The sequence below is a fragment of the Cavia porcellus genome, unplaced genomic scaffold, assembly GCF_034190915.1.
Source record: "Cavia porcellus strain 051 isolate PalLab524CR breed Dunkin Hartley unplaced genomic scaffold, mCavPor4.1 scaffold_4, whole genome shotgun sequence".
NCBI classification, from domain to species: domain Eukaryota; kingdom Metazoa; phylum Chordata; class Mammalia; order Rodentia; family Caviidae; genus Cavia; species Cavia porcellus.
The window spans coordinates 10,684,249-10,709,287 of record NW_026947487.1 but is presented as its reverse complement, the minus strand read 5'-3'; the positions used below and the strand labels follow the sequence as shown (position 1 = coordinate 10,709,287).

Below are 25,039 nucleotides of genomic sequence, written 5' to 3'. Positions count from 1 at the left end.
CCTCGCGAGCGGGCACTGATTGGGCCGTTTGAACAGCGCCTGGCGGGAGCGCATCGGAACTCGCAGCGGCTCCGCGGGCCTTTCCGGAGCGCTGCGACCTAGCTGCCGAGTGCGGTGCCCTCTTCACCTGGCCGAGCCCCGCGTCCCTGGCGTGTGGGGCGCAAGAAACCTGGTACCATGGAGGCAGCGTGAGTTCGGGACCGCCGAGGGGGCGGGGACCAGGGTGGATCCCGGGCCTGCACTCTCAAGTGGGGCGCCCCGCTGACCCCTCACTGAGACCTGGACCCCGTAGCTCCCGCGCCTGTGGATCTGGGTGCCCACGGCCACGCCCGCCACTGAGAAGGGGCACCCGAAGTCGGGCTTCCCGCGGTCCCCGAGGTCCGCTGACCGGTGTCACCCCCCCCCCCCATGCCCGGCGTCGTCCCCGCCCTTGTAGGACGGCTCTACACCCGGGCCGCTCTGGTTGTGCAGAGGGGTCTGGGTCTCGGGGAGCCCCATGTGCAGCGGTGCCGGGGGCCCCTCGGCGCCGGCGGGCGGTTTCTGTCCTCTGGGGCTGGCGTCGTGGATCCCCGGGCGCTGGCCTCGAGGCCCAGCCAGTTCCTTTCGCTGGACTTTAGAGTAACCCTGCCCCAAGGGAGAGTCCGCGTGTCTCTGCGCGTCTGTGGGGAGAGCGGATCGCAGCCTTTCTCTAGTTGAGGAAGGTGTTCTGTTAAGGGTAAAGTGATTTAGCCGCTCGCACAAGGATAGTCCTGATTTTTAAAGAAGCCAAAGTCTAAGTCCCCCCCCCGCCCCGCCCCGCTGGCTTCATACTGGGGAATGAACCCAGAACCTTCGCCCTCCATCCCCACTCCCCCCACCTTTTTATTTTATTTATTTTATTTTATTTTATTCTATTTTGAACACAGTTCCCCAGTGCCTTTTTATTTTATTTTGAAACAGCCTTTGTTAAGTTGCCCCCTCTGGGCTAGGACTTGCAGTCTTCCTAGCTCAGCCCCTGAGAGTGTTGGAATTACAAGTATGCACCACCACACCCAGTTAAAATCTAGATATTTGAAAAAGGATATATTGAGTAAATGCAAAACAAGAGCCATTTACTACTGCTTCAGCTGGGAATATGTTGACAAAAATAGTTTAAAAATCTGTGGTCCAAACCAATTGCTGTATTTTAGCTTTAAATGGTGGTGAAAGATATGAAAATGGCGTTTTCTGTTTTTCCTCCTTAAAGAGAGCAAAGTGGCCAATGTGGTAGTTTTAGATAGAAAGATAGGGCAAAAGAGAGAAATTGGTGGTTTGACGTCACGGTGCTGACTATTGAATGACCAGTTGAATGGTATAGATATAAAACTTGAAAGAATCTCCCTGGTGCATTTTGCAACTGACTGAGGTTAATGACCCCTCCTTGTGCCTGGAAAGTGACTGTTGATACAGCGCGTGCCTGTCTACATATATCTCTAAATGGTAAGCGAGAGCAGTTAATTGTAGATATTTCAAATTCATAGTGCGTCTGTAGAACTATTGCTCAAGAAAATGTACAAACTACTTAAAATACAAGACTGCAAAAAATAAGGTACCTTGAGTGCCCAAAATAGACGCTACAGCAACCTTTGCTTTTGGATTACATGTGCTGTTGCTGCTGCAGCTTATTAGTGATATTATTTGGAATGCGGTGCTTTGGAACTTTTAAGGAACAATTCTATAAATCTAAGGGAAGTTGGCTTTGTGTGAATTATATGTGAGGTCTTTGTTATGTTCGTGCTGAACGGATGTTTTTTTGTTTTTTTTTTTAATGACCAGGAGAGGGAAGACACCTAAGAAACCAGCAGTGAAGAAAGGGTTCCCGAGGAACCTCAAAGAGCCAGTTGGGGTAAGGTTTCCCTGGCTTGATGCGCTTGTATTCTTTCTTCCTGCCTTCTCTTGTCTTGCATGTGTGCTCAGGAGGGAAGGTGAAAGAGGGTGTGGAAGTAGCTGGTGAAGCAGTTAGTTAGATTTACTGAATTGTGTCTAACTGACTCTAGCTGTGTTGCTCTGTAGGCTTAATTAGTTGCAGTCTTTGCTTGTTGACTGCATGCTTAGTGTGACCAATCAGAAGTCTCCGCCTGGCTTCATGTCACCCTCTTTGGGATGAGGGTGAGACTTTCCACCTAGGCTGGAGTGCCCTCTCCCACCTGCATGACTTTGGGACAGCTTGATTCACTTGAGTGCTTCCTAACTGCTAGTGGTTTCAGGCTCGGAACTGGCTTTTACAATGAAAGAAAAATAACAGGATTGGTTCGCTCAGAGACATTTTAAATCCCCTCTCCACCCTGCCACTGGAGTGGATGGCAGGTTCTTGGGGATAGGTTTTCCCCAACACCTCCTCTGCCTTTTTATACTTTCTGTGTTAAGTGTTGGGTTAGGCTAACAAGGTTTAATTGACATCCAATTCCAAAGAAGTCCAGCAACTTTTATTTGCTATTTAGAGAAATCTTTGTTAGTCACATAATTTAGTCATTTGTGTCCAGTATAAAAGCAAAAGACAACCTGTACAATTTGATACTTTTGTTACCCAAATTCACTTTGCAATGACATATATTTTAAATGTTTTCTCATATCTAATGAATCTTGTTTCCATTTGACAATCTCGTGCGGCCGATTTCACTGTTGGTAGCTCTGCGTTCCTAGTGGTCTCTTACATTGAATGGCACTGAATGTTTGTTGAATGAATGAATGAGAAGCTAAATTGAGAAAGGAGGCTGACCGGCAACCTCCTGCTTTCCAGGTGTACTGCAGGGTGCGGCCCCTGAGCTTCCCTGACCAAGAGTGCAGCTGCATTGAGGTCATCAGCAGCACCACAGTGCAGTTTCACCCTCCCGAGGGCTACTACAAAGTAAACCGGACTGGGAACGACAAGGAGGTAATTCCAGCCGCAGCCCATTTGTCTTCACTTGAGGGAATCCCTGAGTGGCTTTTCCCTGTTTAAACTGTTGTTTTGGTACTGGGGATCGAACTCACAATCTCACGCTTGACAGGCAGGCGCTTATGCTGCTAAGCTAAATCCCCGGTGCTCCATGTTTAAACTCAAACAGTTTCCTATGTGATTCTATTGTTTGAAAGACGGTTTCCTTCCTTATCAACACTGTGTCTAGGGAATGACGTCATCTTGTGCCGGTCAGTTTTACACACACAATTTCAGTCAGGTGCTGAAACTGAAATAACTTAAGTGTATTTCCATTGTGCATTTATGTCAACAACGCCCTCCTCCAACTTCTTTTTGTGTTTTGGAGACAGTGTCCTGCTCTGTAGCTCGGGCTGGCCTTGAACCCATAACAGGCCTCCTGCCTCGGCCTCCTGAGGGCTGAGCCTGACAAGTGGCCGAGTCAGGGAGATGAGCTGCTAATCCAAATGCTGGGAGCACAGGTGTGCGCCCCCAAACTGGCTCAGCTGTGGTCCTTTCTTCTTCTTTCACTCCACCGCCTCCTCCCTTTTTTCTCTCCCTCAGTAGTGGGACCTCAACCGGCGCCTTCACGCTCAGCTGCACCTCCAGCCCTTTTTCATGTGAGCCAGTTTCTTGCTCAGTTGCTATGGTTAAGCTTGCATACTGGGGTCACAGGCACGTACCCCCACATCTCGCTTGTATCAACCTCTTATAAAGGGTTTTATATTTAGTGCGATCCTGAACCAGCTCAGAAATGCAAGTTCAGCTCTGCTGAACAAATGTGCTGAGCCAGCAGCTGGAGGGAGGAGGGGATCTGTAAAGGGGTGTGAGAGAGTCCTTGCCTTAGCTTAGTCCGGAGGCCATGGTGGTGGCCCTCAGCCGAAGAAGCAGGGGGGTCCCGGAGGACAAAGAGGAGCCGGCTGTCTTCTCTTCTTCCCAAGGCTGTGATTCTCTCTGCTCACCATGGCTGGGCTGTGGCCCTTTGGGAGAATACCTGTGGCGAAATTTGATGCCAGCTCTTTGTCCTCCCTGAAACCCCAGCAGCACCCTCTTTCCCGCAGCCCTTCCCCTCCTTCCAGCTTTCCCTCTTTAATGTCTCTGTCTCTTCTGGGAAAGAAACCAGTGGCTGCCCCCTCGTAGCTCTGTGTCCAGCTGCCCAGGTGGAATCCGGGGCCCCCAGACCTGGTTCTCTGTGGGTCCTCTGCTCGGATCTCAGCACTGTGTACACTGCATCCTTACAGTCTCTGTTCCACTACTCCAGTGCTCGTCTCCAAATGGTCCTTTTGGTTCTGGCCCCGCTGCCACTGCTTTATTGGCTTAGTCTCTGAGACCAGTGCCCCTCAGACTGAGGAGAGGGAATAACTCAGTTTTCTCACACATTTGCTGTGGGACAGCTGATCCTGTGGCGCACTTCACACTAGATGGAACCAGTTAGGGGAGTTTGCTGACAGACTATTAGTGAACCAAACCCAGTGGACACAGGTAGGAGTGCTGCAGTAGTGTGGCGAAGTTTCTAAATGCTGAGGTCGCCTTGTGACAGACAGTTCTCAGGCAGGGCCTGATATGCTGACCACATTTTGAGCTGATTTTGGTCACACTGTGCTCCAGCCCAACTGGAGCTCCTGCTTCTCTTGGCAATCTTCTTATTGGATCTGTTTCCACAGGGCAGCCAGAATTGTTTGTGTTTTAAGAGTTTGCTTTGTAGCTCAGACTGGCTTTGAACTTCTATAGCCTAGGCTGGCCTCAAACTCACAGGGATCCTCATGTCTCAGTCTCCTCTAGAGTCCTGGGATTACGGGCAAGCACCACACCCAGAAACAAAATACTCTCTTAAAACATAAAGGAGGTTTATCATTTTCTGTTTAAAACCTTTTAAGCAATAAAGTCTTTCAAGGGGCAAAATGCTGTGGAGGCTGCCTCCTGTTTCTTTCTCCTCCTTAGCTTTTGGGGTTCATCAGATAAGCCAGAACCCTGCTACAAGTTTCACCTTAACCCTGGGTCTTGGCTTTCAGGGTACTGGAATTACTGGTGTATGTGACCTCATCCATAGAAACACCCCACCTTGGTTATTGGTGGTTTCTTTTCTTTCTTTCTTTTTTTTTTTTTTTTTTTTTTTTTTTGTTATTGCCATTCTAAATGACTTTTCTTTTGTCTTCTTGAGACAGGGTCTTGCTATGTGGTTCAGGGTGGCCTTGGGCTCACTGTAGCCCAGGCTGGTCTCAAACTCACAGTGGTCCTGCCTCAGCCTCCCGAGTGCTGGGATTGCATTCATGCTCAGCTATTACATGACTTTTTTATAAAGAAAAAATAGTAGATGAGTATATAAAGTAATAAAGATTCCCATAAACCTAGGACTCTGAAATATACCTTTTGGTCTTCCCTGTCACTTGATTAAAAACAAAGTCCATCTTTTAGTAGACTTAAAACTTTTCTACACACTCTGCAGGAGTGGAGATGGAAGTGTTTACAGGTTTGTAAACTGACAACTTATATACATGATGACTGTGTCAGCTGCTGAGATTAAGTTTTGGGGATTTCAAGACCATTGGTATTTTTATCTTTTGCGTCAGAATGGTTCATCACGAAACTTGCTCGGCACCAGCAGATACATTTCTAGGCTCTGTGGTGCGGTGTTCCAAGGGAGTGTGTTTTGCCTTCTGCCCGCAGACTCAGTACTCCTTTAAGCAAGTGTTCGGCTCTTACACCACCCAGCAGGAGCTTTTTGATACTGTGGCGAAGCCCTTAGTGGATGACCTCATTCATGGCAAAAATGGTGAGATTCTTGGGAGTTTGCTTGGATTTCCTTGTTTTCTTATCTTCTTCTTTTTTTTTTTTTTTTTTTTTTTTGAGACAAAGTCTCACTGTGTAGCTCCGGCTGACCTCGAACTCAGTGACCTTCCTGCCTCAGCCTCCTGAGTAATGTGATTATAGGCCGGCACCACTGCATCTGGCGTTTCTTCTCTTTTGATATTTGTTCTTTGGTTCCCACTTCAATTCAGATTTGTCCGAGTGATGTTAAACCTGCTGTTTTTGAGCAGGCTACTTTTCCTGCTTTTTTGCTGACAATGGAAGATGTGCTTTAAGCGCGGGACTTTAACTCACTGTGACTTGCTACACCTCAGGTCTGCTCTTTACGTATGGCGTGACGGGAAGTGGGAAAACGCACACCATGACGGGGTCTCCGGGGGAAGCAGGGCTGCTTCCACGGTGCTTAAAGATGATCTTCAACAGCATAGGTCCATATCAGGCCAAACGCTATGTAAGTATGAGTCTTCTGTGTTGTGTCTGTTTTAGTTTAGTTTTTAGTTTTAGTTTTTGGGGTTTTGTTTTTTTTTTCTTGAGATAGAGTCTCATTGTGTAGTGCAGGCTGGCCTTGAACTCCCTATGTATCCTGGGCTGGCCTCAAACTCACAGCAATCCTCCTGCCTCAGCCTCCCACGTGCTGAGATTACAGGCATGCACCACTACACAGCCTGTGTTCCTGTTTTACATAGACATAACAGGCCTGTGGATACAGTGGTCTTAGGAAGAATCAAAGCATCAGAACCAGCTTGAAACTTGCATGTTGCAATGTCACAGAGCTAATTTCTTAAATGTGTTTTGTACTGCTTAAGCCAAATTCTCAGAAGCACGGTTTGACCTTTGCTCCTCCTTTAGGTTTTTAAATCTAATGATAGGAATAGCATGGAGATTCAGTGTGAGGTGGATGCCTTATTAGAACGGCAGAAACGAGAAGCCACACCCAACCCCAAGACCCCGTCCGCCAAGTAAGTAATCGTACCTGTGTGTGGCTCCGGCCTGGCTGCGATGGGTAAAGGTGGCCGCTCAGGGGTGACGACCAGTCTGGCTGCTCCGATGTTCGCTCTGGTTTCCAGCACCTGGTGTATGGCTCTGTCGTCAGAAGCTGCCTCTGGGGAGAGGGTGAGAGCCAGTGCTGGGAATCATCGGGTGGGCCCGGGGCACTGGCAGATCTGAGAACTGGGAGTAACGTGGATTCTGCACCCTACTCTGAGGCCGGATGATCTCGTTAGAGCTTTAGTCTCCCTGCGGCACGGTTTCCTTCAGATCAGGACTTGGAGTGGAAGCAAATCTCTTCTGTGTTTTTGGATTTTCAGGCGACAAGTAGATCCAGACTTTGCAGATATAATAAATGTCCAAGAATGTTGCAAAGTAGATCAGGTGGATGAAGACTGCGTCTACGGTGTATTCGTCTCTTACATTGAAATATATAATAATTACATTTATGATCTCCTGGAGGAGGTGCCATTTGATCCAATAAAGACCAGGTTAGTAGAGGCGAGCGCCCCTTAGCCTCCACCTTCGGCCGTTGCTTTCCCTCAGGGAGCCTTTATGCTTTCAGGGCCAGTGCTTGCATTTGTTTTCAGAGCAAGTGCAATAGCTCACACATTCGGTATTTAGGGTGCCGTAAGCACTTATTACTAATGATACAGTAGCTGTTTTAGGGAACTGGTGGGCTCAGGCATATGAGGAAAAAAGTGACCTGGATATTCATCTGGGAGATTTTTTTGGGGGGGGACAGGGTCTCACCATACAGTTCAAGCTGAACTTGAACTCAATATGTAGCCAAGCCTGGCCTCAAACACAGAATGAGGCTCCTGCCTCAGCCTCTCAACTGCTGGGATTACTGACTTGCACTGACATCCCCGGCTGGAGATTACTTTGGAGAACTCTTGAACTCTTGGCCCTGAGCTATTCTGAGCAGGTCCCTTGATTAATTTATAATGATGCAGGCCAGGGCCCCTTTCCAGGACATCGTGCTCGATGTGGGGACTTTTGCAGCCTCTGTAGCCCTCTGTCCTGTCTGTCTCTGCAGATCAAGATGTACCGGTGTTCTCTGATCTTCCATTGTTGATTAGTATTGAGTGTCACTGTCTTGTCACCAGAGTTCAGACTGTGCCTTAGGTTCCCCCAGGTCTTGTCTTGCTGGAAACCTAAGATCATACCTGCTTACCGTCAGGGCTCACTAATCTTAAGTCTGCATCTGTGCCTGAGCTGGTTGCAGAATCTTAGGTCTAAGTTAGTATTGTATCTGTGGTTCCTCTGTGGAGGGTTTTGCTCCTCAGCTAAAAGCTGGCCTTGAGCACTGTCTTTGCTATGCACACTTGTGTTTTAGATTTAACTTGTTGTGAGCCAGGTGTGGTGGTGCCTGCCTATGACTGCAGCTCTCAGGAGGTTGAGGCAGGAGGATCAAGACCAGCCTTGGTTACATAGTGAGTTCAAGCTGAGTCTGAACTACATATGGAGACCCTGTCTCAAAAAGACAAAAAAATATTTTTTTCTTCAAGTATCTGCCTCATGGAACACACTGGAGGAATGGTTGGATTTAGGAAACCATTAGACTGAGAACAGATGTCAGTGCATGCAGTTGACCTGTATGAAATGTGGATTTTGGTTGAGGCCACATTTGATAAGTGTTTATTTTTTTTTTTGTACCAGGGTTGAACTCACAACCTTGTGGTTGCCAGGCAGGTGCTTATGCACTGAGCTATATCCCCAGCCCTTGATAAGTATTTCTATGGCTCTTCTCAATCACATTTCACATCCCTTCAGGATGCCGGAATTCACCGAGTAGGTGGATAAGTGAAATAAATGTTTAATTCCACACGTTTATGTGAAGAAAGACTGCTCCTTTTTTGCTCTAGTTAATCCTTCTTTATTTATTTATTTATTTGTCTTTTTCTTTTTTATTGGTATCGGCGATGGAACTCACGACTGCCTGCTTTCAAGGCATGTGCTTATGCCACTGAGCTAAATCCCCAGCCCGCTAATCCTTTAAATGAGAACTTTACCAAGACACTTATTTTTTGTTCATTCATTTTGAGGCGGGGTCTTGCTTTGTAGTTCAGGGATGCCTTGAGCTCACTTTGTAGCCCAGGTTGATCTCAAACTCACAATGATCCTCCTGCCTCAGCCTCCTCCTGAGTGCTGGGATTACAGGCATGCACCACTGGGCCTGGCAGGATTTATTTTGGTAAGCACCATTTTTTTCCCCTTAGAGTGTTAGTATTTAAAAAAAATTAGAGCATATAAACATGTGAAAGAGTACAGACCTTATGGGGTGTGTGTGTGTGTTTTCTGGGACTGGTGATTGAATACAGGGTTTTGCATCTTACTACACCCCCAGCTGTCCTCCCTCACTTTATTTCTTATTTTGAGATGGGATCTTGCTAAATCATTAAGTTGTTCAGGCTTGGCTCAAACTTGCAGTGCTCCTGCCTCAGCCTCCCAGAGTGCGAGGATTACAGGTGTGTGCTACTACCTCTGACAATAACTGATTTTTATTGCTGATTTTACTACATTCCTATTTGTTTCAGGCTTCTCGCTGTCTTTACTCCAGGTTTGTGTATATCCATTTTCCTAAACTTTGATAAATGACATTCATTTCTTCCGTGTCTGCCTATGTGCCACATTTTCGTTTGGTTTGTTTACATTGGGATTTTTTCAAAAGACCTGTCTTGGTTAACGACGTTATTATGCAAGGGAATACCATCCAAAGCGCCAGTGTGCTTGGTAACCTTTCCCACTTCTTCCTTGAATGAGTTTACAAGGGCGCTTGTTAGCCATTGGGGTCAGATTTAATTGGCTGGGGTGATGTTACGGTTACAGCTACTTTTCTGAGCTGTTAACTTTCACTGTTTCTGTTCCATGACAGTCTTGCTCTGTGTGTAGTCCAGGCGGGCCTTGAACTCACTGAGTAGCCCAGGCATGTGGCAAACTTGAGGCAGTCTCCCTGCCTCCGCCTCCTGGTGCTGGGATAATAGGCATGTGCCACCATGGTCAGCTTGTTTCCCACTTTTTTGAGGCATGGTCTTGGTTTGCATTCCAGGCTGGCATTGAATTTGAGGCACTCTTCCTGCCTCAGCCTCCTCCTTGGTGATGGGACTGCAAGTGCGTTCCACTATGCCTGACAGACACTTTTAGTGGTTTTAATGCCATGAAGAAATCCTGCAACAGGAGGGTTTTAAACATACCTCTCATTGTATGTGTAGTCTGGGCTGCAGTGCTGTGTGGAAACTGCAGTACTTACCTTTTTCTTTCGGTAGGCGGAGCCGTTGCAGGAGCCCCGGGAGGAGCACAGATTTTGTGTACTGGGGCTGTCATTAGGAGGGTGCAGTTACGCTACCGACAGGCAGCCGTGGCACGCTTGCATGCAGGTTTTCACTGGCTCTGGGCTGGCTGCTGCCTCTGCCCTCCTTGATCCTGGAAGGTCATTGGAAATGGTGCTGCTGCAGGAAAAAGCAGCTGAGGCCTGCCATGCGTGTGGGCGCTCCAGTGCCACCAAGGCAGAAGCAGGTGGGACTGCCACGCCGAGGGGAGAAGCTGTGTGTGAGGCGTCATTGTGGTCCTCTGCGATCTGCTCTGTGAATGTTTCTGTGCTTCATTAGTGACCAGAGCTGCGCTTTCACAACAGCACCGCCTCCTGTTAGCCTGTTTTGTAACCCACCTTGCCCATGAGCCGACACCGTCCTACTCTGATGTTTCTCTGGGGTGGCTTGTCTCCAGGCAGCACTGGAGTTGCTGATTAGTGTAGCTCTAGTTGTCAGGGAAATGCATTAGCAGCTCTCAGTTTAGAACTCTGACTTTCTCTCTTCCCCGCAGGCTGCCTCAATCTAAGATTCTGCGTGAAGACAAGAACCACAACATGTATGTTGCAGGATGCACTCAGGTGGAAGTGAAATCTACTGAGGAGGCTTTTGAAGTCTTCTGGAGAGGTTAGAAGTAGAAGAATGCCAAGTAATGGGTTGGCCCTTGAGAGTGCGCCCTACCCCAATGTGACAGCAGTCCTCTCGGATGTATCAGAACGTGTGCACAATGAGATGTTAAGGGTACGGCAATGATTTCTCTGTTGTCATAGGTCAGACCAAAAGACGCATTGCTAACACACACTTGAACCAGGAGTCCAGCCGTTCCCACAGTGTGTTCAACATTAAGCTGGTGAAGGCTCCGCTGGATGCAGACGGGGACAACGTCCTGCAGGTAAACTGCAGATTGAGCGCTTGCTCCTGGCCTCAGCCTCTATTTCAAGATGCAGAGTTAAGTCACATAGTGAAGACTGCTCTAGCATTAATATCTACATAGCTGATACTTGAAAATAAATTTTTTTCTCATTAGATAGTATCTGCACACCTGGAATTTTGCTGTGAAAAGGATTTACATATTTGAAAAAAATCCCCTTGCTTAAGAAGACTGTGCAATTGATTATTATTATCCTTAATGATTTTTTTTTTTTTTTTTTTTTTGGTCTTTTTGAGACAGGGTCTCACTATGCAGTTCAGGTTGTCCTTGAGCTCACTTTGTAGCCCAGACTGGTCTTGAACTTGCAACGGTCCTCCTGCCTCAGCCTCCTGAGTGCTGGGATTACAGGTGTGTGCCACCCACGCCTGGCTCTTAATAACTTTTGTATGGAAAAATTCAGTTAATATTTTTAAATGTCAGCAGTTTGACTTCCCAGCATGAATTCAGTTAGGGGGTACCCAGAAGTCTAAGTTGCTTCTCCTCAAGTGGGTAGCCAGTAGGGCTTCACCTGCTAATCACAGGTTACTGCTGGACCTGGCAGGCTATAAGGCTTACGGGAATTACTGATAGCATTTGCACCTCAGTGCACAATTAATAATGTCAGGCTGTTTAATTGTAATCATAGTACTGTAGCATGCAATTGTGACAGGCTGGTTTCAAGGTGGCAGGAAGAAATGATATTGCAGACTGCTAGATCTGAATGCTCGTTCCTGTTTATTTACCGGCTGTCTGATGTAACTATGATCATCTAATACTCTAATGGTGCCTCTGCTGAGATTGTGTGGTGGTGGAAAGCCTTAATCTCAGCACCCTGGGAGGCTGCAGCAGGAGGGCTACAAGCTCAGGTCACCCTGGGCAGCTTTGTGATTTTGTGGGACTCTTCTCAAAACAATAAATGCAAAAGGGCTTTGGCGTGTAGCTCCATATGAAGGCCTGGTTTTAATCGTCAGTACTGAGGAAAAAGAAAGAAGAGAAGACTGTGAGGATTCAGCGTGTGGTATTATAAAGCTCATAACCCAGTGCTTGGGGGTACGGTCAGCCATAAATGTGATCGTCACTGTTAACACATTTCAGCCAAAAACTAGGTATAAATTCCCCTTCAATACACACTTGATTTCCTTTGAATCATTTTGCAGAAAAGTGTGCAGGGTGCTAGTAAAGTGACTAAAAACTGAGTCCCTGTCCACAAGGAGCCTGCGTCTTCTGGTGCAGAAGGAGGGCCAGACACCAGACTGATCCGGCCCGCGGATCGGCCTGTAGGCCTCACCTGGAGAGGGGACGGGGATGGAGGGCTGGACAACACAAAAGAGAGAGGAGGACAAGTTGACCAATTCCAATCAAGTCCCGTTTATTCAGGAAGTGTACATGGCTTATATAGAGTCAAAGGGGATGTGGCTTCACAGGATGGGCCGGCTTGGGTCTCCTCATATGGGAGGACTAGCCTTGGGCCTATCGGACTATGTAGGCACATAGGTAAGGGGAAGTGATGTCAACAAGAGGGGATTATGGGAGATGTAGGCTGAAGCGGGAAGGTGCTTATGTCATGCGCATTGTAGGCAAGGGGAGGATCATGGGAAATGTAGGCTGACACAATGCCCTCAGGTAGGAGGGGCAGGACAGGGGCAGCCCTTCTGAGCTGCTCCCTACACCAGACAAGTGGCGGTTTCATGTCACACATGCATCTGTCACACGCTTACAGCAACATGCTCCTGTGACAAGTGTTCTCTGCCTTCCCTGCACGTTGCGTATCACGCAGATCTCATGTCCAATAGGACGGCATGATATGTTGGCTTGATTCTGCTCCAGGAACACCGTGATCTGGCCTAACTTACTTAGGCTTTGTGATCCTTTTCAGGAAAAAGAACACATCATGGTAAGCCAGCTGTTCTTGGTAGATCTTGCTGGCAGTGAAAGAACTAACCGGACCAAAGCAGAAGGGAACAGACTGCGGGAAGCAGGTGGGCAAAGCATCATTCTTCTTGTTACAGCTTTCCAAAACTGATATCGACACTATCTGTGGCAGCCGCAGTGCAATTGTCTCCAGTTTAGATAATGTACATTATTCCAGACCAGCTTAACTGAAGCAGTATCACCGACCTTTAAAAACTAACTTCTGACTCACCTTTTTGGTAAGTCAGAGACCAGAGCACAGTGGAGCCGGCTACATATCATGGTTCCAGAATGCATGCATTTTAGGCGTTCTTGGACATGATCAGGTGATTGTCTGTGGTCTTAGAAGCTTGACGGAATCTGGCAGGCTTGCCTTTGCTAAGAAATCCAAGCAAAATTGCTCAGAAATAACAACTGTGCTGCTTAGGAATCCTTGCTGAGATGCAGAGGGGACAGTCAGCTGCTTCCTCTGGGGCCAGAGGGGCTCTAGGTTCTTATTGGTGGGAGCCAGTGTGGCCAGAAATGGTCATGTTTTGTAGAGTGCTTTAGAGAGAAGATTTCTATATGAGGTCATTAAACCCCTGCATCTAACATGTGTACTTAAATAAAGCTGGAGAGGCCTCCTGGGTCATTACCTGCAGTGTTGCCTTTTAATAGAAACCCAGAGGATGCTTTGGCGGGGCGTGGTAGCACAGGCCTGTAATCCCAGCACATAAGAGCCTGAAGCAGGAGGATCACTGCCCATTTGAGACCAACCCGGGCTACACAGTTCAAGGCCAGCCTGAACTACAAAGCAAAACCCTGTTTCCAAAAGAAACAAAGGCCACTCTTTAACTGAACCATGAAAACTCATTTCTGAGTCCTATCTAATTGTCAATATGAAGTTGAGATTTTACAGGCATACACAACACCCTTTAGCTCTTACATTGTTTTCCAGTGCTTTCTGTGTGTGTTTTGGTCAGGTAACATTAATCAGTCACTGATGAAGCTAAGAACGTGTATGGAGATCCTGAGAGAGAACCAGATGTACGGAATGAACAAGGTCAGTGGCAGCCAGCGTTGACCACTCATGTGGTTTTCTTTGTGTGTGTTCACCCTGTGTAATTACACTCAATGTTATTATAGATGGTTCCGTATCGAGATTCAAAGTTAACCCATCTGTTCAAGAACTATTTTGATGGAGAAGGAAAAGTACGTATGATCGTGTGTGTGAATCCAAAGACCACTGACTACGAAGAAAACCTGGTAATTTTCACTTATTTCTCCCATTAAATCAAGTTTTTTGGGGGCGAGGGGAGACAGCCATTTGGATGTGAAGATCTGCATCTTGATTATTGCATAAGTTGTTATAGAACCACTGGAGACAAAAGGGAACTAATACCAGTCTCTTTGCTTTGTACAGTGATTTCTGAAGAAGGACCTGGGGACATTTATCTTTTACAAATCACATTTGTTTTATGTTGCAGCAAGTGATGAGATTTGCAGAAGTGACCCAAGAGGTGGAAGTCACCAGAGCGGTAGACAAGACCACATACGGCTTACTGTCCGGGAGACGATTCAGAAACCAGATACGAGGAGGCCTAATTGGAGACGGTATGATGTGGCCCCTTGGCAGTGACCCGCCCGTTGGTCTGGCTCTTTAAGCTGTGAAAAGTCTGATTTCATATAGGCCAACTATTTACATTCCTTCTTTTCAAGACCCAAACACCATGGCTCATTGCGCTGGGGCTCTGATTGCACATTAAACTTGTTCTAGCTCTTTTCCTCCTGTGTAACCTTGTCATTCTGTGATTTGATCCAGAAGCTTTGGTCAGCGAGGTGGGTCTACAGAGTTTTCCACCTTTGCCGCTGTGTGAGATTTTGGACATCAATGATGAGCAGACCCTCCCAAGACTGATCGAGAGCTTGGAGAAGCGACATCAGCTGCGACAAATGATGACCGATGAGTTTACCAGACAAGGTTAGTCACTGGGGTGCCTGCTGATCTTGAATCAAGAGCTATTTCTGTTTTTGCATTTGGAAAGATATTATTTACCTTGAAACATTGATAGGAGGATACTGTAGTGCAGAATGAAAGTCTTTTTCAGTATCAAAAAGTTTCAAACTGGGCATGGTAGTACACACCTATAATCTCAGCACTCAGGAGGCTGAGGCAGGAGGATCCTGAGTTTGAAGGCAGCCTGGGCTACATAGAGAGATAAGGATGACCTGGGTTACACATCAAGACACTATTTCAGAAAGAACAGAAGAGAGGAGAGGAGGAAAAAAGTTTTTGTGAATGCCTCTTGTATATTTGAGAATCAAACTCCTGATTCCTTTTGGAACTTGTTTTCCCCGACAGTGTACTTTTTGGGGTGACATTTGCTGAAAGCTGCATTTATCTAGTGTCTCCTAGTGGGAACTCTTTCTGTTTGGTTCTTTTCAATTGGAGTAAGGCTTGGTCTGCGTGCTTTTATTTCAGCTAATGCTTTCAGTGCTTTGTTACAAGAATTTGAAAATGCTGTTAGAAATAAAGAAAACTATAGTCAAGGACAACTAAGTGAAAAAGAAAGGCTGATTTCAGGACAGAATTTGGAAATCGAACGGCTGGAAAAGAAGAACAAGACACTGGAACACAAGGTTTGCTTAGGGGTCCTGCAGCGGTATCTGTGCCAGCGGGGCTGTGCGGGTCTCGCTCCGGGGTCCTCCCCACGCCTGTGCCTGCTCTTGGCAGTGGTCACATGGTCATTTACTGTCTTCACCTCCCCTCCCCAAGGTGATTATTAGGAATATTTCTTCTAAGTCTGTTATAATACTGTCTTTCAGTGAGAAACTTATTTAAGATCTCAGAGACAGAAAAAATGTTTTTTCTATGATTTTTCTGTCCACGATTGTGCTTCCATGAGGAATTTAGGGAGATTATTTTATATCCGAGTGAAATGTTTGTGTGGTAGCTACTGAACACAGCGGGCTCTTTTCTCAGGTTGAGATTTTAGAGAAAACCGCTTCTATCTATGAAAAAGACAAGCGGAATCTGCAACAAGAACTTGAAACCCAGAATCAGCAACTTCAGCGACACATTTCCGAGCAGTGCAGGCTGGAAACCAGGTTACAAGGCATGGTGGCCGAAATGACCACGAAGTGGCAGAAAGAATGCGTGAGTGTCCCCCCTGCCAGGGCTCCTCCCAGAGCGGGGAAGTTTTCTCCAGCTTGGGCTCAGCTGTTTTTGGTGCCCATATTCATGGTGTTCAGGAAGCGCGAGAGGAACTGTAGTTTGAGGTGGGGACGTGACTGGGTAAATGGGTGTCCTGCTGGACGTCACTGAGACAGTACTGTTGGTCATCGGTAGGACCGTCGCGTGGCAGCCACACAGCTTGAAATGCAAAACCAGCTCTGGGTCAAGGATGAAAAACTGAAACAGCTGAAAGCTATTGTTACTGAGCCCAAAATGGAGAAACCACAGAGACCCTCTCGGGAGCGGGACCGGGTCCAAGACAAGGCCGCTCGCAGATCGGCTTCTGCATCGCCGGCCGTAAGTGTCCTGTTGTTGTATAGAAGCTTTGCCCTACAGAATGTGCTCACTCCTGGGACTTTATGTAAGGATCAATATTGTTTAAAATTTTATATGACTGGTTACATTTCTTAAAGTTCTCTTGAAAACTTTCAGTCTCGTTTTAACCAACCTAGTACCAAAAACGTAACAGTCCAAACAATTACTTGCAAAGTCTTCTTGTGCTAAAATGCTAGCAAAATAATGAGCTGTTGTTCTCAGTGTTTCCATCTCACTCACTAACGTTTCTCCACTTTTTCTAGCTCGCTAGTAACTATATCGCTCAGATTGCCAACGGCCAGCAACTCCTGAGTCAGCCACAGCTGCGTAGGCGCTCCAGCTCTTGGAGCAGTATTTCTGTGGCTTCCTGTGTATCGGAATGGGAGCAGAAAATTCCTGCGTTCGGCACACCTGGCAATGTCACATCTATTGTGAGGCGTAGGCAGCAGGAGCCAGAACAAAGTAAAACTTGTTTGATGTCAGACAGAAGGCGAGGGATGTACTGGACGGAAGGCAGGGAGGTGGTTCCTACGTTCAGGAACGAGATAGACGCCCAGGAGGATCCGTGCTGCAGGGTCAGTGCTGAGCATTGCTGTAGTGGTAGATCTGACCGCCTTTGCTTTTTTGTAATTTGGTTCCTAAAGTTCACTGGAAAGGAGGGTGGGCTTCACGGTAAACAGGGTTGGATTTTTTCAGCTTTTCATTTGAAAGGCTGAATCTTCCCCAAAATCGAGGCCGAGCTCGACTGAAGCATCCTTAATACATCTGGCCCAGAAGAGAGTGCAGGAAATGCAGGTCGGGTTGGCTCACTCAGGGTCTGTGCTTTGCAGCTGCAGAAATTGGCAGGCTTCACACGGCATCAGCAAACAGACCTCCATGTCCATTTTTCTTTTCTGTCTTTTTATTCATTTTGATGCTGGGGACTGAACCCCTGGACCTGACATTTACTGAGCCCAAACTCCACCACTGAGCTTCTCAGCTCAAATATAAGTGTCCCAGGGCACATGTTCTATTTTTTTTCTTTGTGGTTTCCTTTTCCGAATTTAAAAATCCTTTTTTTTTGTTGTTTTGTTTTGTTTGAAGTCTCATTTTTAAAGTTATTTTCTCAAGCTATTTATTCTAAAAAATTTCCAACCCAAAGAAAGTTGAAAGAATGGATAGTAATTCCTTTCTCCCTTACCTAGGTTTACCAATGATTGTTTTATGTAAACATTGTCCCCCAAATCCTTTGAAAGTAAGTCACAGTGTTTGTGAGACTTTGTCTAACAATGAGGCCACTGGGACTGGGGATATAGCTGGACAGCACAGAGCCTGCCTGGCAAGCATGAGGTCATGAGTTAAATCCCTGGTACCAGAGGGGAAATAAAAACTCCCCCAAAATAAAAATAAGATCACTGTCCTACATAATCTACAAAGCACATCTATGGAATTGATTGAATAATGTCTAGCCTCCCAAGTTGCCCCAATATTGGCTTTTCTTCTATTCAGCCAATGATATTATCAAGGTAACTAAGTTGTGTGTGTTAAGTCTCTTTAAACACTATTAATATAAAATAGCCCCCTCACAGTTTTTGATTTTCGTTAACATTGGCCGTTAGCAAAGTTAGGTGAGTAAATTTGCAACTACTATCGATGGCTTCTTTATCCAAAAATTGCAATTAATCTGGAGGCTCTTATTTCAAATTATAAGTGCTTTGTCTGAATCAAGGGTGTTTCAATGAACTCATTTCATATTTTTGTTTTCTTACAAACTAAGGTAATATCGTTTGAATCTAAATAAAGGGACCAAGTTAATTTTGTGACTTTTCTCTTTAGTAAAATCGTAACATAGCTCTTATAAAACTTTTCTTCTAAGTAAATTGATTGTATAGTAACTATTTGCTTTAGATTTCTGCCTTGTTTTGTTTTGCTTTAGATTTTAATTTAGGTGCCCTGATTGCTCGTTACTGTGTGGTGATGACTCCCGAGGCACCGTCAACAGCTGCTTCTGCAGTCGCTTACGTTCTTACTTTGCAGATTTCACCTTAAAGCTTTTTAGGAAGCAAATCATGGTGAATGGTCCTTCTGATCAACTCTAGTCAATCCTCTTATTTTGTGGCCATACACAGACTAATACTGTTCATGGCTTGCCTACCCCTGGCCAGGAGTAATGAAGTGCCTAATTTGGCCCTGAGACATTAAGAGGATTTGCTAGAGGCACTTTAACTTCTTCCTTGAAATCCAAATCCTCTTTAGAAGTGCAGCAGATCTTACCTAAGGTTAGTATCTACACGTCAGGTTTTGTCGGTCAAAAATCACCAGGTGAACTGAATTGTATTCTGAAGTGAGGAGGCACATTAATGTTTCTGTTATGAATGCTGGAAGACAGTTCCCCAAAACCTGTTTCAGCATGGATTGTTTATTGCCTCGTGGGTTGAAGAATGCCCACCTCTGCCCAACGGCCCATCCTAAGGGCCTGACCTCTGCTCGTCCCTGATAGCCCGGGTCAGCAGTGCGGATTCCTCCCTGTGCTGGGGCGGGCCTCTGTAGTAGCCAATTAGATCGGCTGTGTTTTTATTCTATCACTCGAGTTGCGCTGCATCTGTTTTTTTGTGAGTCTACAGGGAGCGTGATTGAGTCCTCCAGATACGCATTTTGAAGCTGGGATCTTCATCCTTGGCCAGCTTTGAGGGCTTTAGACATTTCCCATTTGCTTTTATCACCAGGAGACAGACGCTCACACAATTGCTTCAAGCTGTTAACTGTGTCATGTGTGCGGAGTAGCTTTTCATACGTTGAATGTGCCAAATTCAACTTTCCCAGATTGACAGGGCATTGGACTGGAGGCAAGGAGCTTTTTTATTGCATGACAGAGACTGATGAGATACTGTAGGCTGTTAGTGTTTTTGCATGTACAGCTTCATGAGCTTTTGTTACTGTTTATATCTCTGAATAAGGAGTGTTTTCTCTTGCTTAGGGATCTAGGACATGTTTAGGGCGTTTATTGGTCTTCCTGATGTTGTCAACTGACTTTCTGATCCCATAGATTGTATGCTGCCTCACAAAAGCAGGCATAAATACTGACTTTTGATCAAAAGTGCAAGATAAGATATTTGAGCTGTGCCCCCTAACCCCCCTGAAGCACTAGAATTACCAGAATATCTCCTTTTTATCCTTTGGCAGAAGGGGAACTCCCAGGTAGAATGTATAATGTACGAGGTGTGTTGGTTCTGTGTTTAAGTAGGAAAGGGGTGTTTTAACTCTGTCAGTAACATTTAGCTCCGGAAACGGTTTGTTTTGTGATACTGTCATCCGCTAATGTCACCAGCCTGCTGCACTTCTAATAATGCCTTTCTATTAATTCTGGGCTGTGCTTGTTTCTCAATGCCTCCTCCAACCTGATCAGAACGCACCACCCATTGGGGTCCGACGCAGACGATCCCGCTCTGCAGGGGAGCGATGGGTAGATCATAAGCCCGCCTCTAACGTGCACAACGAGACAGTCATGCAGCCACAGGTGGCCCGTGCCATCACGGTGTCTGTTCCCAGTGAAAAGGCGCTAGCTAAGTGTGAGAAGTACATGCTGACCCACCAGGAACTAGCCTCCGATGGGGAGATTGAGACTAAGCTAATTAAGGTAAAAAAATCACAATAAAAATGCTGTACACAGGAGCAAACACACTTTGCAAAACCAGCCAGGAGCCTCCTGCTTCTGCCATTCTGATGATACGTTAGTGTCAGTTTGGAACACAGCCGGGCATTTGGTGTCACTTTTTTCTTGGTAGCAAATTTAACTGCCTACATTTGAATCTGCTAAATTGGGACTAAATCTGCTTAACCCTAAGCCAGGTCAAGCCAGGTAGTGCAGGATTGTGAGGCTGAGGCAGGAGAATGGCAAAGGTGGGACCAGTCTGGGTAGCTTAGCAACTGAGATCCCTTGTGTCTCTGCTGATGAAAATGAAAAGCCTGTATTCAAATCTGACTCCTGAAAATTACTCAAGATTTAGTTACGCAAAGTCCTTTTCTGGAAAGAAGAGAATCTAATAGCATTTTTCTTTCCTAAGATCATGGAATCAATGAATAGGAAAATGAGACAGTCATTAGGAAAAAAGTTTTTTTCATCTAAAATTCAGTTTAGAGGGCAGTACTAGAAATAATTAAGAATATGACCACTGTTTGCCAGTGGGAGAGCTGCTGCTGGGAGGGAAGGCACAGGACCTGGGAATGTGCAGAGGGTCCTGGTGGCTTTCTGGAGCCTCAGCTCATGGCCATGCTGTTGCTCCCTTTTGGTCTGAGGCAGGACCTAGCTGTGTACTCCAGACTGGCCTCACCGTCAATCCCCTTGCCTCAGCCTCCTGACTGCTGGGATGTTAGGCGTGTGTTACCACACCTGGCTTGCGGTTTAGTTTTTAAGTTACAGGGAGAGCAAAACTCACAGTGTCTTTACCCCCCACAGTCTGGAATGCATTACACTGCATTGGGCTTCTGTTAGAGAGGGAGATGAACTCCGCTCCATAAAGTGCTTTGCTCTGTGCAGACTCGGCAGCCCAACCACCATCTGGTTTTGTGGGTGGGAGTTTGGATGAAACAGTAGGCTCTTGAAGTTAACGTAAAATGCGGTTTACATGTGTTTATTGCATGGCTGTATCTGGGTGTAACCTGGCCTTTTCTCTCGGCTCCAGGGTGATGTGTATAAAACAAGGGGTGGCGGCCAAGCTGTTCAGTTTACTGGTATCGAGACCTTAAAACAACAGTCACCAGGCGGGTGAGTGGGCCCTTCGAGGGGCGCCTGTGTCTGAGCGGCTCATTCTGGGGAACAGAACCCCTTTGGCATCTGTAAGGGTCTAGCTGGGTTTCCCTGGGCCTAGCATTTTTCTCGGTATTAGATGCACGCATAGCCGTGGCGTCCTGTTGCTTTTCAGCAATCGAAAGCGAAGTTTGTCAGCGGCAGCAGCGCTTGCTCAACCGGATGGCCTGGAGTCTGAACTGACCGACGTAGAGACACGGGTAGGGTGGACACTAAGTCTCCGCTTGCCCAGGAAGTATTTCGGGCTTTCAGGGCTTTCCACCCCTGCAGCACTTCTTCCTGATTTTGGGGGTGGGGGATGTGGCTTCTGAGACAAGGTCTCACCACATAGCCCTGGCTGGCCTTGAACTCACAGGATCCTCCTGCCTCAGCATCCTGAGTGCTGGGGCTTCAGGTGTGTGCTTCCACACTCAGCTTTTCTCCCTCATTTCCAAAGACCCTGTGGCCGATCCCATGGCATCTATTCGAGAGAGCATCTGTGTTTTGCTAGGGCTCCTCCGTGCAGGGCTACGGTTCTCAAAGCAGAGCCAGAGGTCACAGGAGTAATGGGAACAACAGTGGAAGGGTGAGGGGTCGTAGACGCAAGAGTGCAGGGCTCCTAGGAGAGACTGTGGGTGCTGTCCAGATGTTGTGCTCTGGCCCTGGCCGCCAGCTTCTAGGGAGCTCACCCTTCAGTAGAGAAAAAGTTCCCAGGATGACCGCCCTGGCCTTCTGGTCTCCTCGGTCTCCTCGGACCGTGCGCGAGCAGGTGCCTGGCTGGAGGTTTTACCTTGGTGCTTTCGCCACACTGGACAGCAATGCTGACCTCCGTCCTTGGGGGCCCGTGTGCTCAGTGGGGAGGAGCTGACTCGTCCTGTCTTTCTTCACAGTGCTCCATGGCTGTGGAGATGAGAGCAGGCTCTCAGCTGGGACCGGGGTACCAGCACCACGCACAACCCAAGTGAGTCTCCCTCCTCCGGGGTTAGTGCCTGCCACTCCTCCCAGCCAGCAGCACCTTGTTCTCAGGGGCAAATGTGGACCCCCCAGAATGTGTGGGCCCTTCTTGCAGCGTGCACTGGGTGTCCCGAGGGCTGTCGTTGGCCGTCGGAGCTGCAGGGGATGGGGACGGGCGACTGGTGGCTCTGTTGCATTCCACCAGAGATTCTGAAGCCAAATGCAGAGCCAAAGGGTGGAGCTGGGATGCCAGCTTCATGGGGTTCTTCCTTCTTGTGCTGGGTAGAGGGGCCAGTGTTTGCTAAATACATAAATTAATCTCAAGAGTTCACGGTAGAGGAGGAATCACATCTTTTCTCTTGAATTTATACTCTGGAGCCCTCTTTTCCTCTACTTTAGTAAATCTCTTTTTTTACAAATATCTCTGCAAGCTCTTTTTGTTTTGTTTTTACGGGCTCCAGAGTTGGGCTGGCATCAAACTCATGGTGATCCTTCTGTCTCAGCCTCTCTAGCTCTGGGATTATAGGCATGCACCTGCCGAGCTACAATTTTTTTTTTTTTTTTGTCTTTTTCGTTTTTATCGGTAGTGGGGATCTAACTCACGACTGCCTGCTTGCAAGGCAGGCGCTTATGCCACTGAGCTAAATCCCCAGCCCCCTAGCTACAATTTTTTAAACACTTGGATTCCTTGGGCCATTTGGAAAATCATTGCAACAAGTATGGATGGAAAGTCCTGTTTTCTGGAACAACTTACATTCTCCTTGTCTTTCTGGTTTTTGAGACAGACTACGCAGCCGAGACTAGCCCTGATTTTACCACCTTCCCAGTTCAGCTTCCCAAGAAAATGGCGATTTTCCAATCTCTCCTGGCTTGTGATGTATATGTCACTAGTGTACGACAATGCTAAACACTAATTTTTCTGTTTCAGGCGCAAGAAACCATGAACTCCCTATCCCAGCAGCAAAAGAATGTTGTCTTTGTGTTGATTTCTCTAGCGACGTGCAGATGCTGTCTTCTGGGTTGTCTTGTGCAGCATGGTGGGCCTTGGTGACATCAGATACTGACCCAGAATCAGCGTCTTTCACGGTTCCAAATCCAGGATCCAGAGGCTCTGTGTTTTATAGCTCTTGCTGTATTTAATATTACTAGCAGAGGAATTCTTCCTCCTTTTTTATATATATATATATATATATATGTATATGTATGAACTATTTTTGTAATGCTCTTTTGTATATTTTTGTACACTTACAGCTCTGGTATTTTAAGCAGGTGTTCATCTTGGCAGTTAAGGAAGCACATATTATATCTAGAACACACCTCACTTTTTATTGTCTTTCCCAGCTCTTGTCTGAGTATCTCTCAAATGCTGCTATCGATTAGTTGCAAAAATGCACTTTAGACATATCTGACAAGTGAGACTTGCAAGATAAGGACATCGGGATGGGGCCAATGATAAAAGCCTTGTAGGAAGTTGGTGAGAAGTGTGTGTGTAAACATTGTTTGTGATACTTACATACACCAAGAGAACTGAAATAAAAAGCACTGGTAAAAAAGTGATGTTGTGTGGCGATCTTTCGTTCAGGACATTCTCCCATCATCCAGTGCAAGGCCTGGCTTTACCTGGCTCTTCATAGCTGTAGGGTGAATGAACAGAGCACTGGAAAACAGAGGACTTGCATGTAGGTGGACAGTACCTTTTCTGAGTGATAACTGATAATCTACATATCAGGCATGCTCTGGACACTTAAGGAGGAAACGGTCTGAGAACATAAAATACAGTAATATTGAAGTTGATGGTGAAATTTTCATTCTTGCTTGGGTGAATACATATTTTTCCTTTGATTAAATCTGGTTTTTTTTGTTTTTGGTGCTGCTGGGGATTGAACCCAGGCCAGTGAGCGTGCAAGGCAAGAGCTCTACTATAGAGCTATACACTCAGCAGGTTTTTTTTTGTTGTTGTTTTGTTTTTTTTTGGTACTGGGAATAAAACTCAGGATCTTGTACTTGCCAGGCAGGTGCTTATGCCACTGAGCTATATCCTCAGCCTAGAGTTGTTTTTTTTTTTTTTTTTTAAGAACAGGGTGTTCCTTGGGGCTGGGGATTTAGCTCAGCGGCATAAGCACTTGCCTTGCAAGCAGGCGGACGTGAGTTCAATCCCCAGTACCGATAAAAAAAAAAAACGGGGTTCCATGTAGCCCAGGATTTCCTCAAACTTGCAATCCTGCCTCAGTCTCCTCAGTGGCTGGGATTATAGGCATGCCCCGACACCCTCTGCTCCGGTTTAGATTTTTTCTGAGGCGGAGATTTTTATTTTTTGTAACAAAAATGGTAATTTAATCTTTTTATTAATAGTGAAGGTGGGGTGTTCCGGCCAAGTGCACATTCAAGGTTAAGGGAAATCCCTTGTCACTCAGGATAGTAGTGTCCTGGGAGGCTGAGGCTGGAGGATTACAAATTTGAGCCCAGACTGAGCAACTTTTCAACTTAGGCCCTGTCTTTAAAAAAAAAAAAAAAAAAAAAAAAAAAGCATAGGATAAAGCTTAAGAAGACCTGGGATTAGTCCCTCATATCAAAAAACCCCCAAAAATGATGTGTATTTTTTGGAACCCATTTCAGATCCTTAATGTTTAAGTCCTGTTCAGTACCTGCTTAACATATGCGAGGTCCTGGCTTAAAACGCTAGAACTGGCAAAAAAACAGAACAAAACAAAATTCATGTACATCTCTCTCTCTTTTTTTTTTTTTTTTTTTGTCTTTTTCGTTTTTATCGGTACCAGGGACGACTGTCTGCTTACAAGGCTGAGCTAAATCCCCAGCCCCTTCATGTACATCTCTTTAAGGCCACATACTGATCAAGTGCTCTACCATTAATGTACATTGCAAGCTGAGATGTATTTTTTAAAATGTTATATTTTATAATTAGGCACAGAACTGTGGGGTTTATATAGCA

General features: G+C 46.3%; 1 protein-coding gene across 9 annotated transcripts; it reads left to right on the top strand.

Annotated features, from left to right (window-relative positions):
• The first annotated feature begins 4 nt into the window (after positions 1-4).
• Positions 5-23,646, top strand: Kif23 (kinesin family member 23). Of its 9 annotated transcripts, none has more exons than XM_013141469.3 (23): positions 5-188; positions 1,795-1,864; positions 2,759-2,893; positions 5,582-5,687; positions 6,037-6,173; positions 6,572-6,681; positions 7,030-7,200; positions 10,535-10,647; positions 10,791-10,912; positions 12,807-12,909; positions 13,804-13,883; positions 13,967-14,086; positions 14,308-14,434; positions 14,646-14,801; positions 15,303-15,460; positions 15,804-15,977; positions 16,170-16,352; positions 16,634-16,945; positions 19,756-19,986; positions 21,032-21,114; positions 21,236-21,356; positions 22,026-22,096; positions 23,018-23,646. In XM_013141469.3, exons 1-23 carry the CDS (start codon positions 178-180, stop codon positions 23,031-23,033), a joined length of 2,910 nt encoding a protein of 969 aa, XP_012996923.2. In that variant the 5' UTR covers positions 5-177; the 3' UTR covers positions 23,034-23,646. The 9 variants fall into 9 exon arrangements, with proteins under 9 accessions (XP_012996923.2, XP_012996924.2, XP_012996922.2 ...); XM_013141470.3 differs by having other exon boundaries at positions 14,643-14,801; positions 21,272-21,356; XM_013141468.3 differs by having other exon boundaries at positions 14,643-14,801.
• The last annotated feature ends 1,393 nt before the right edge of the window (positions 23,647-25,039 follow it).

Coding starts and splice junctions, on each gene's coding strand:
- Kif23 (XM_013141468.3), top strand. Junction 6,174..6,571: donor CATATCAGGCCAAACGCTAT/GTAAGTATGAGT, acceptor CTCCTCCTTTAG/GTTTTTAAATCTAATGATAG. Junction 12,910..13,803: donor GAACAGACTGCGGGAAGCAG/GTGGGCAAAGCA, acceptor TGTTTTGGTCAG/GTAACATTAATCAGTCACTG.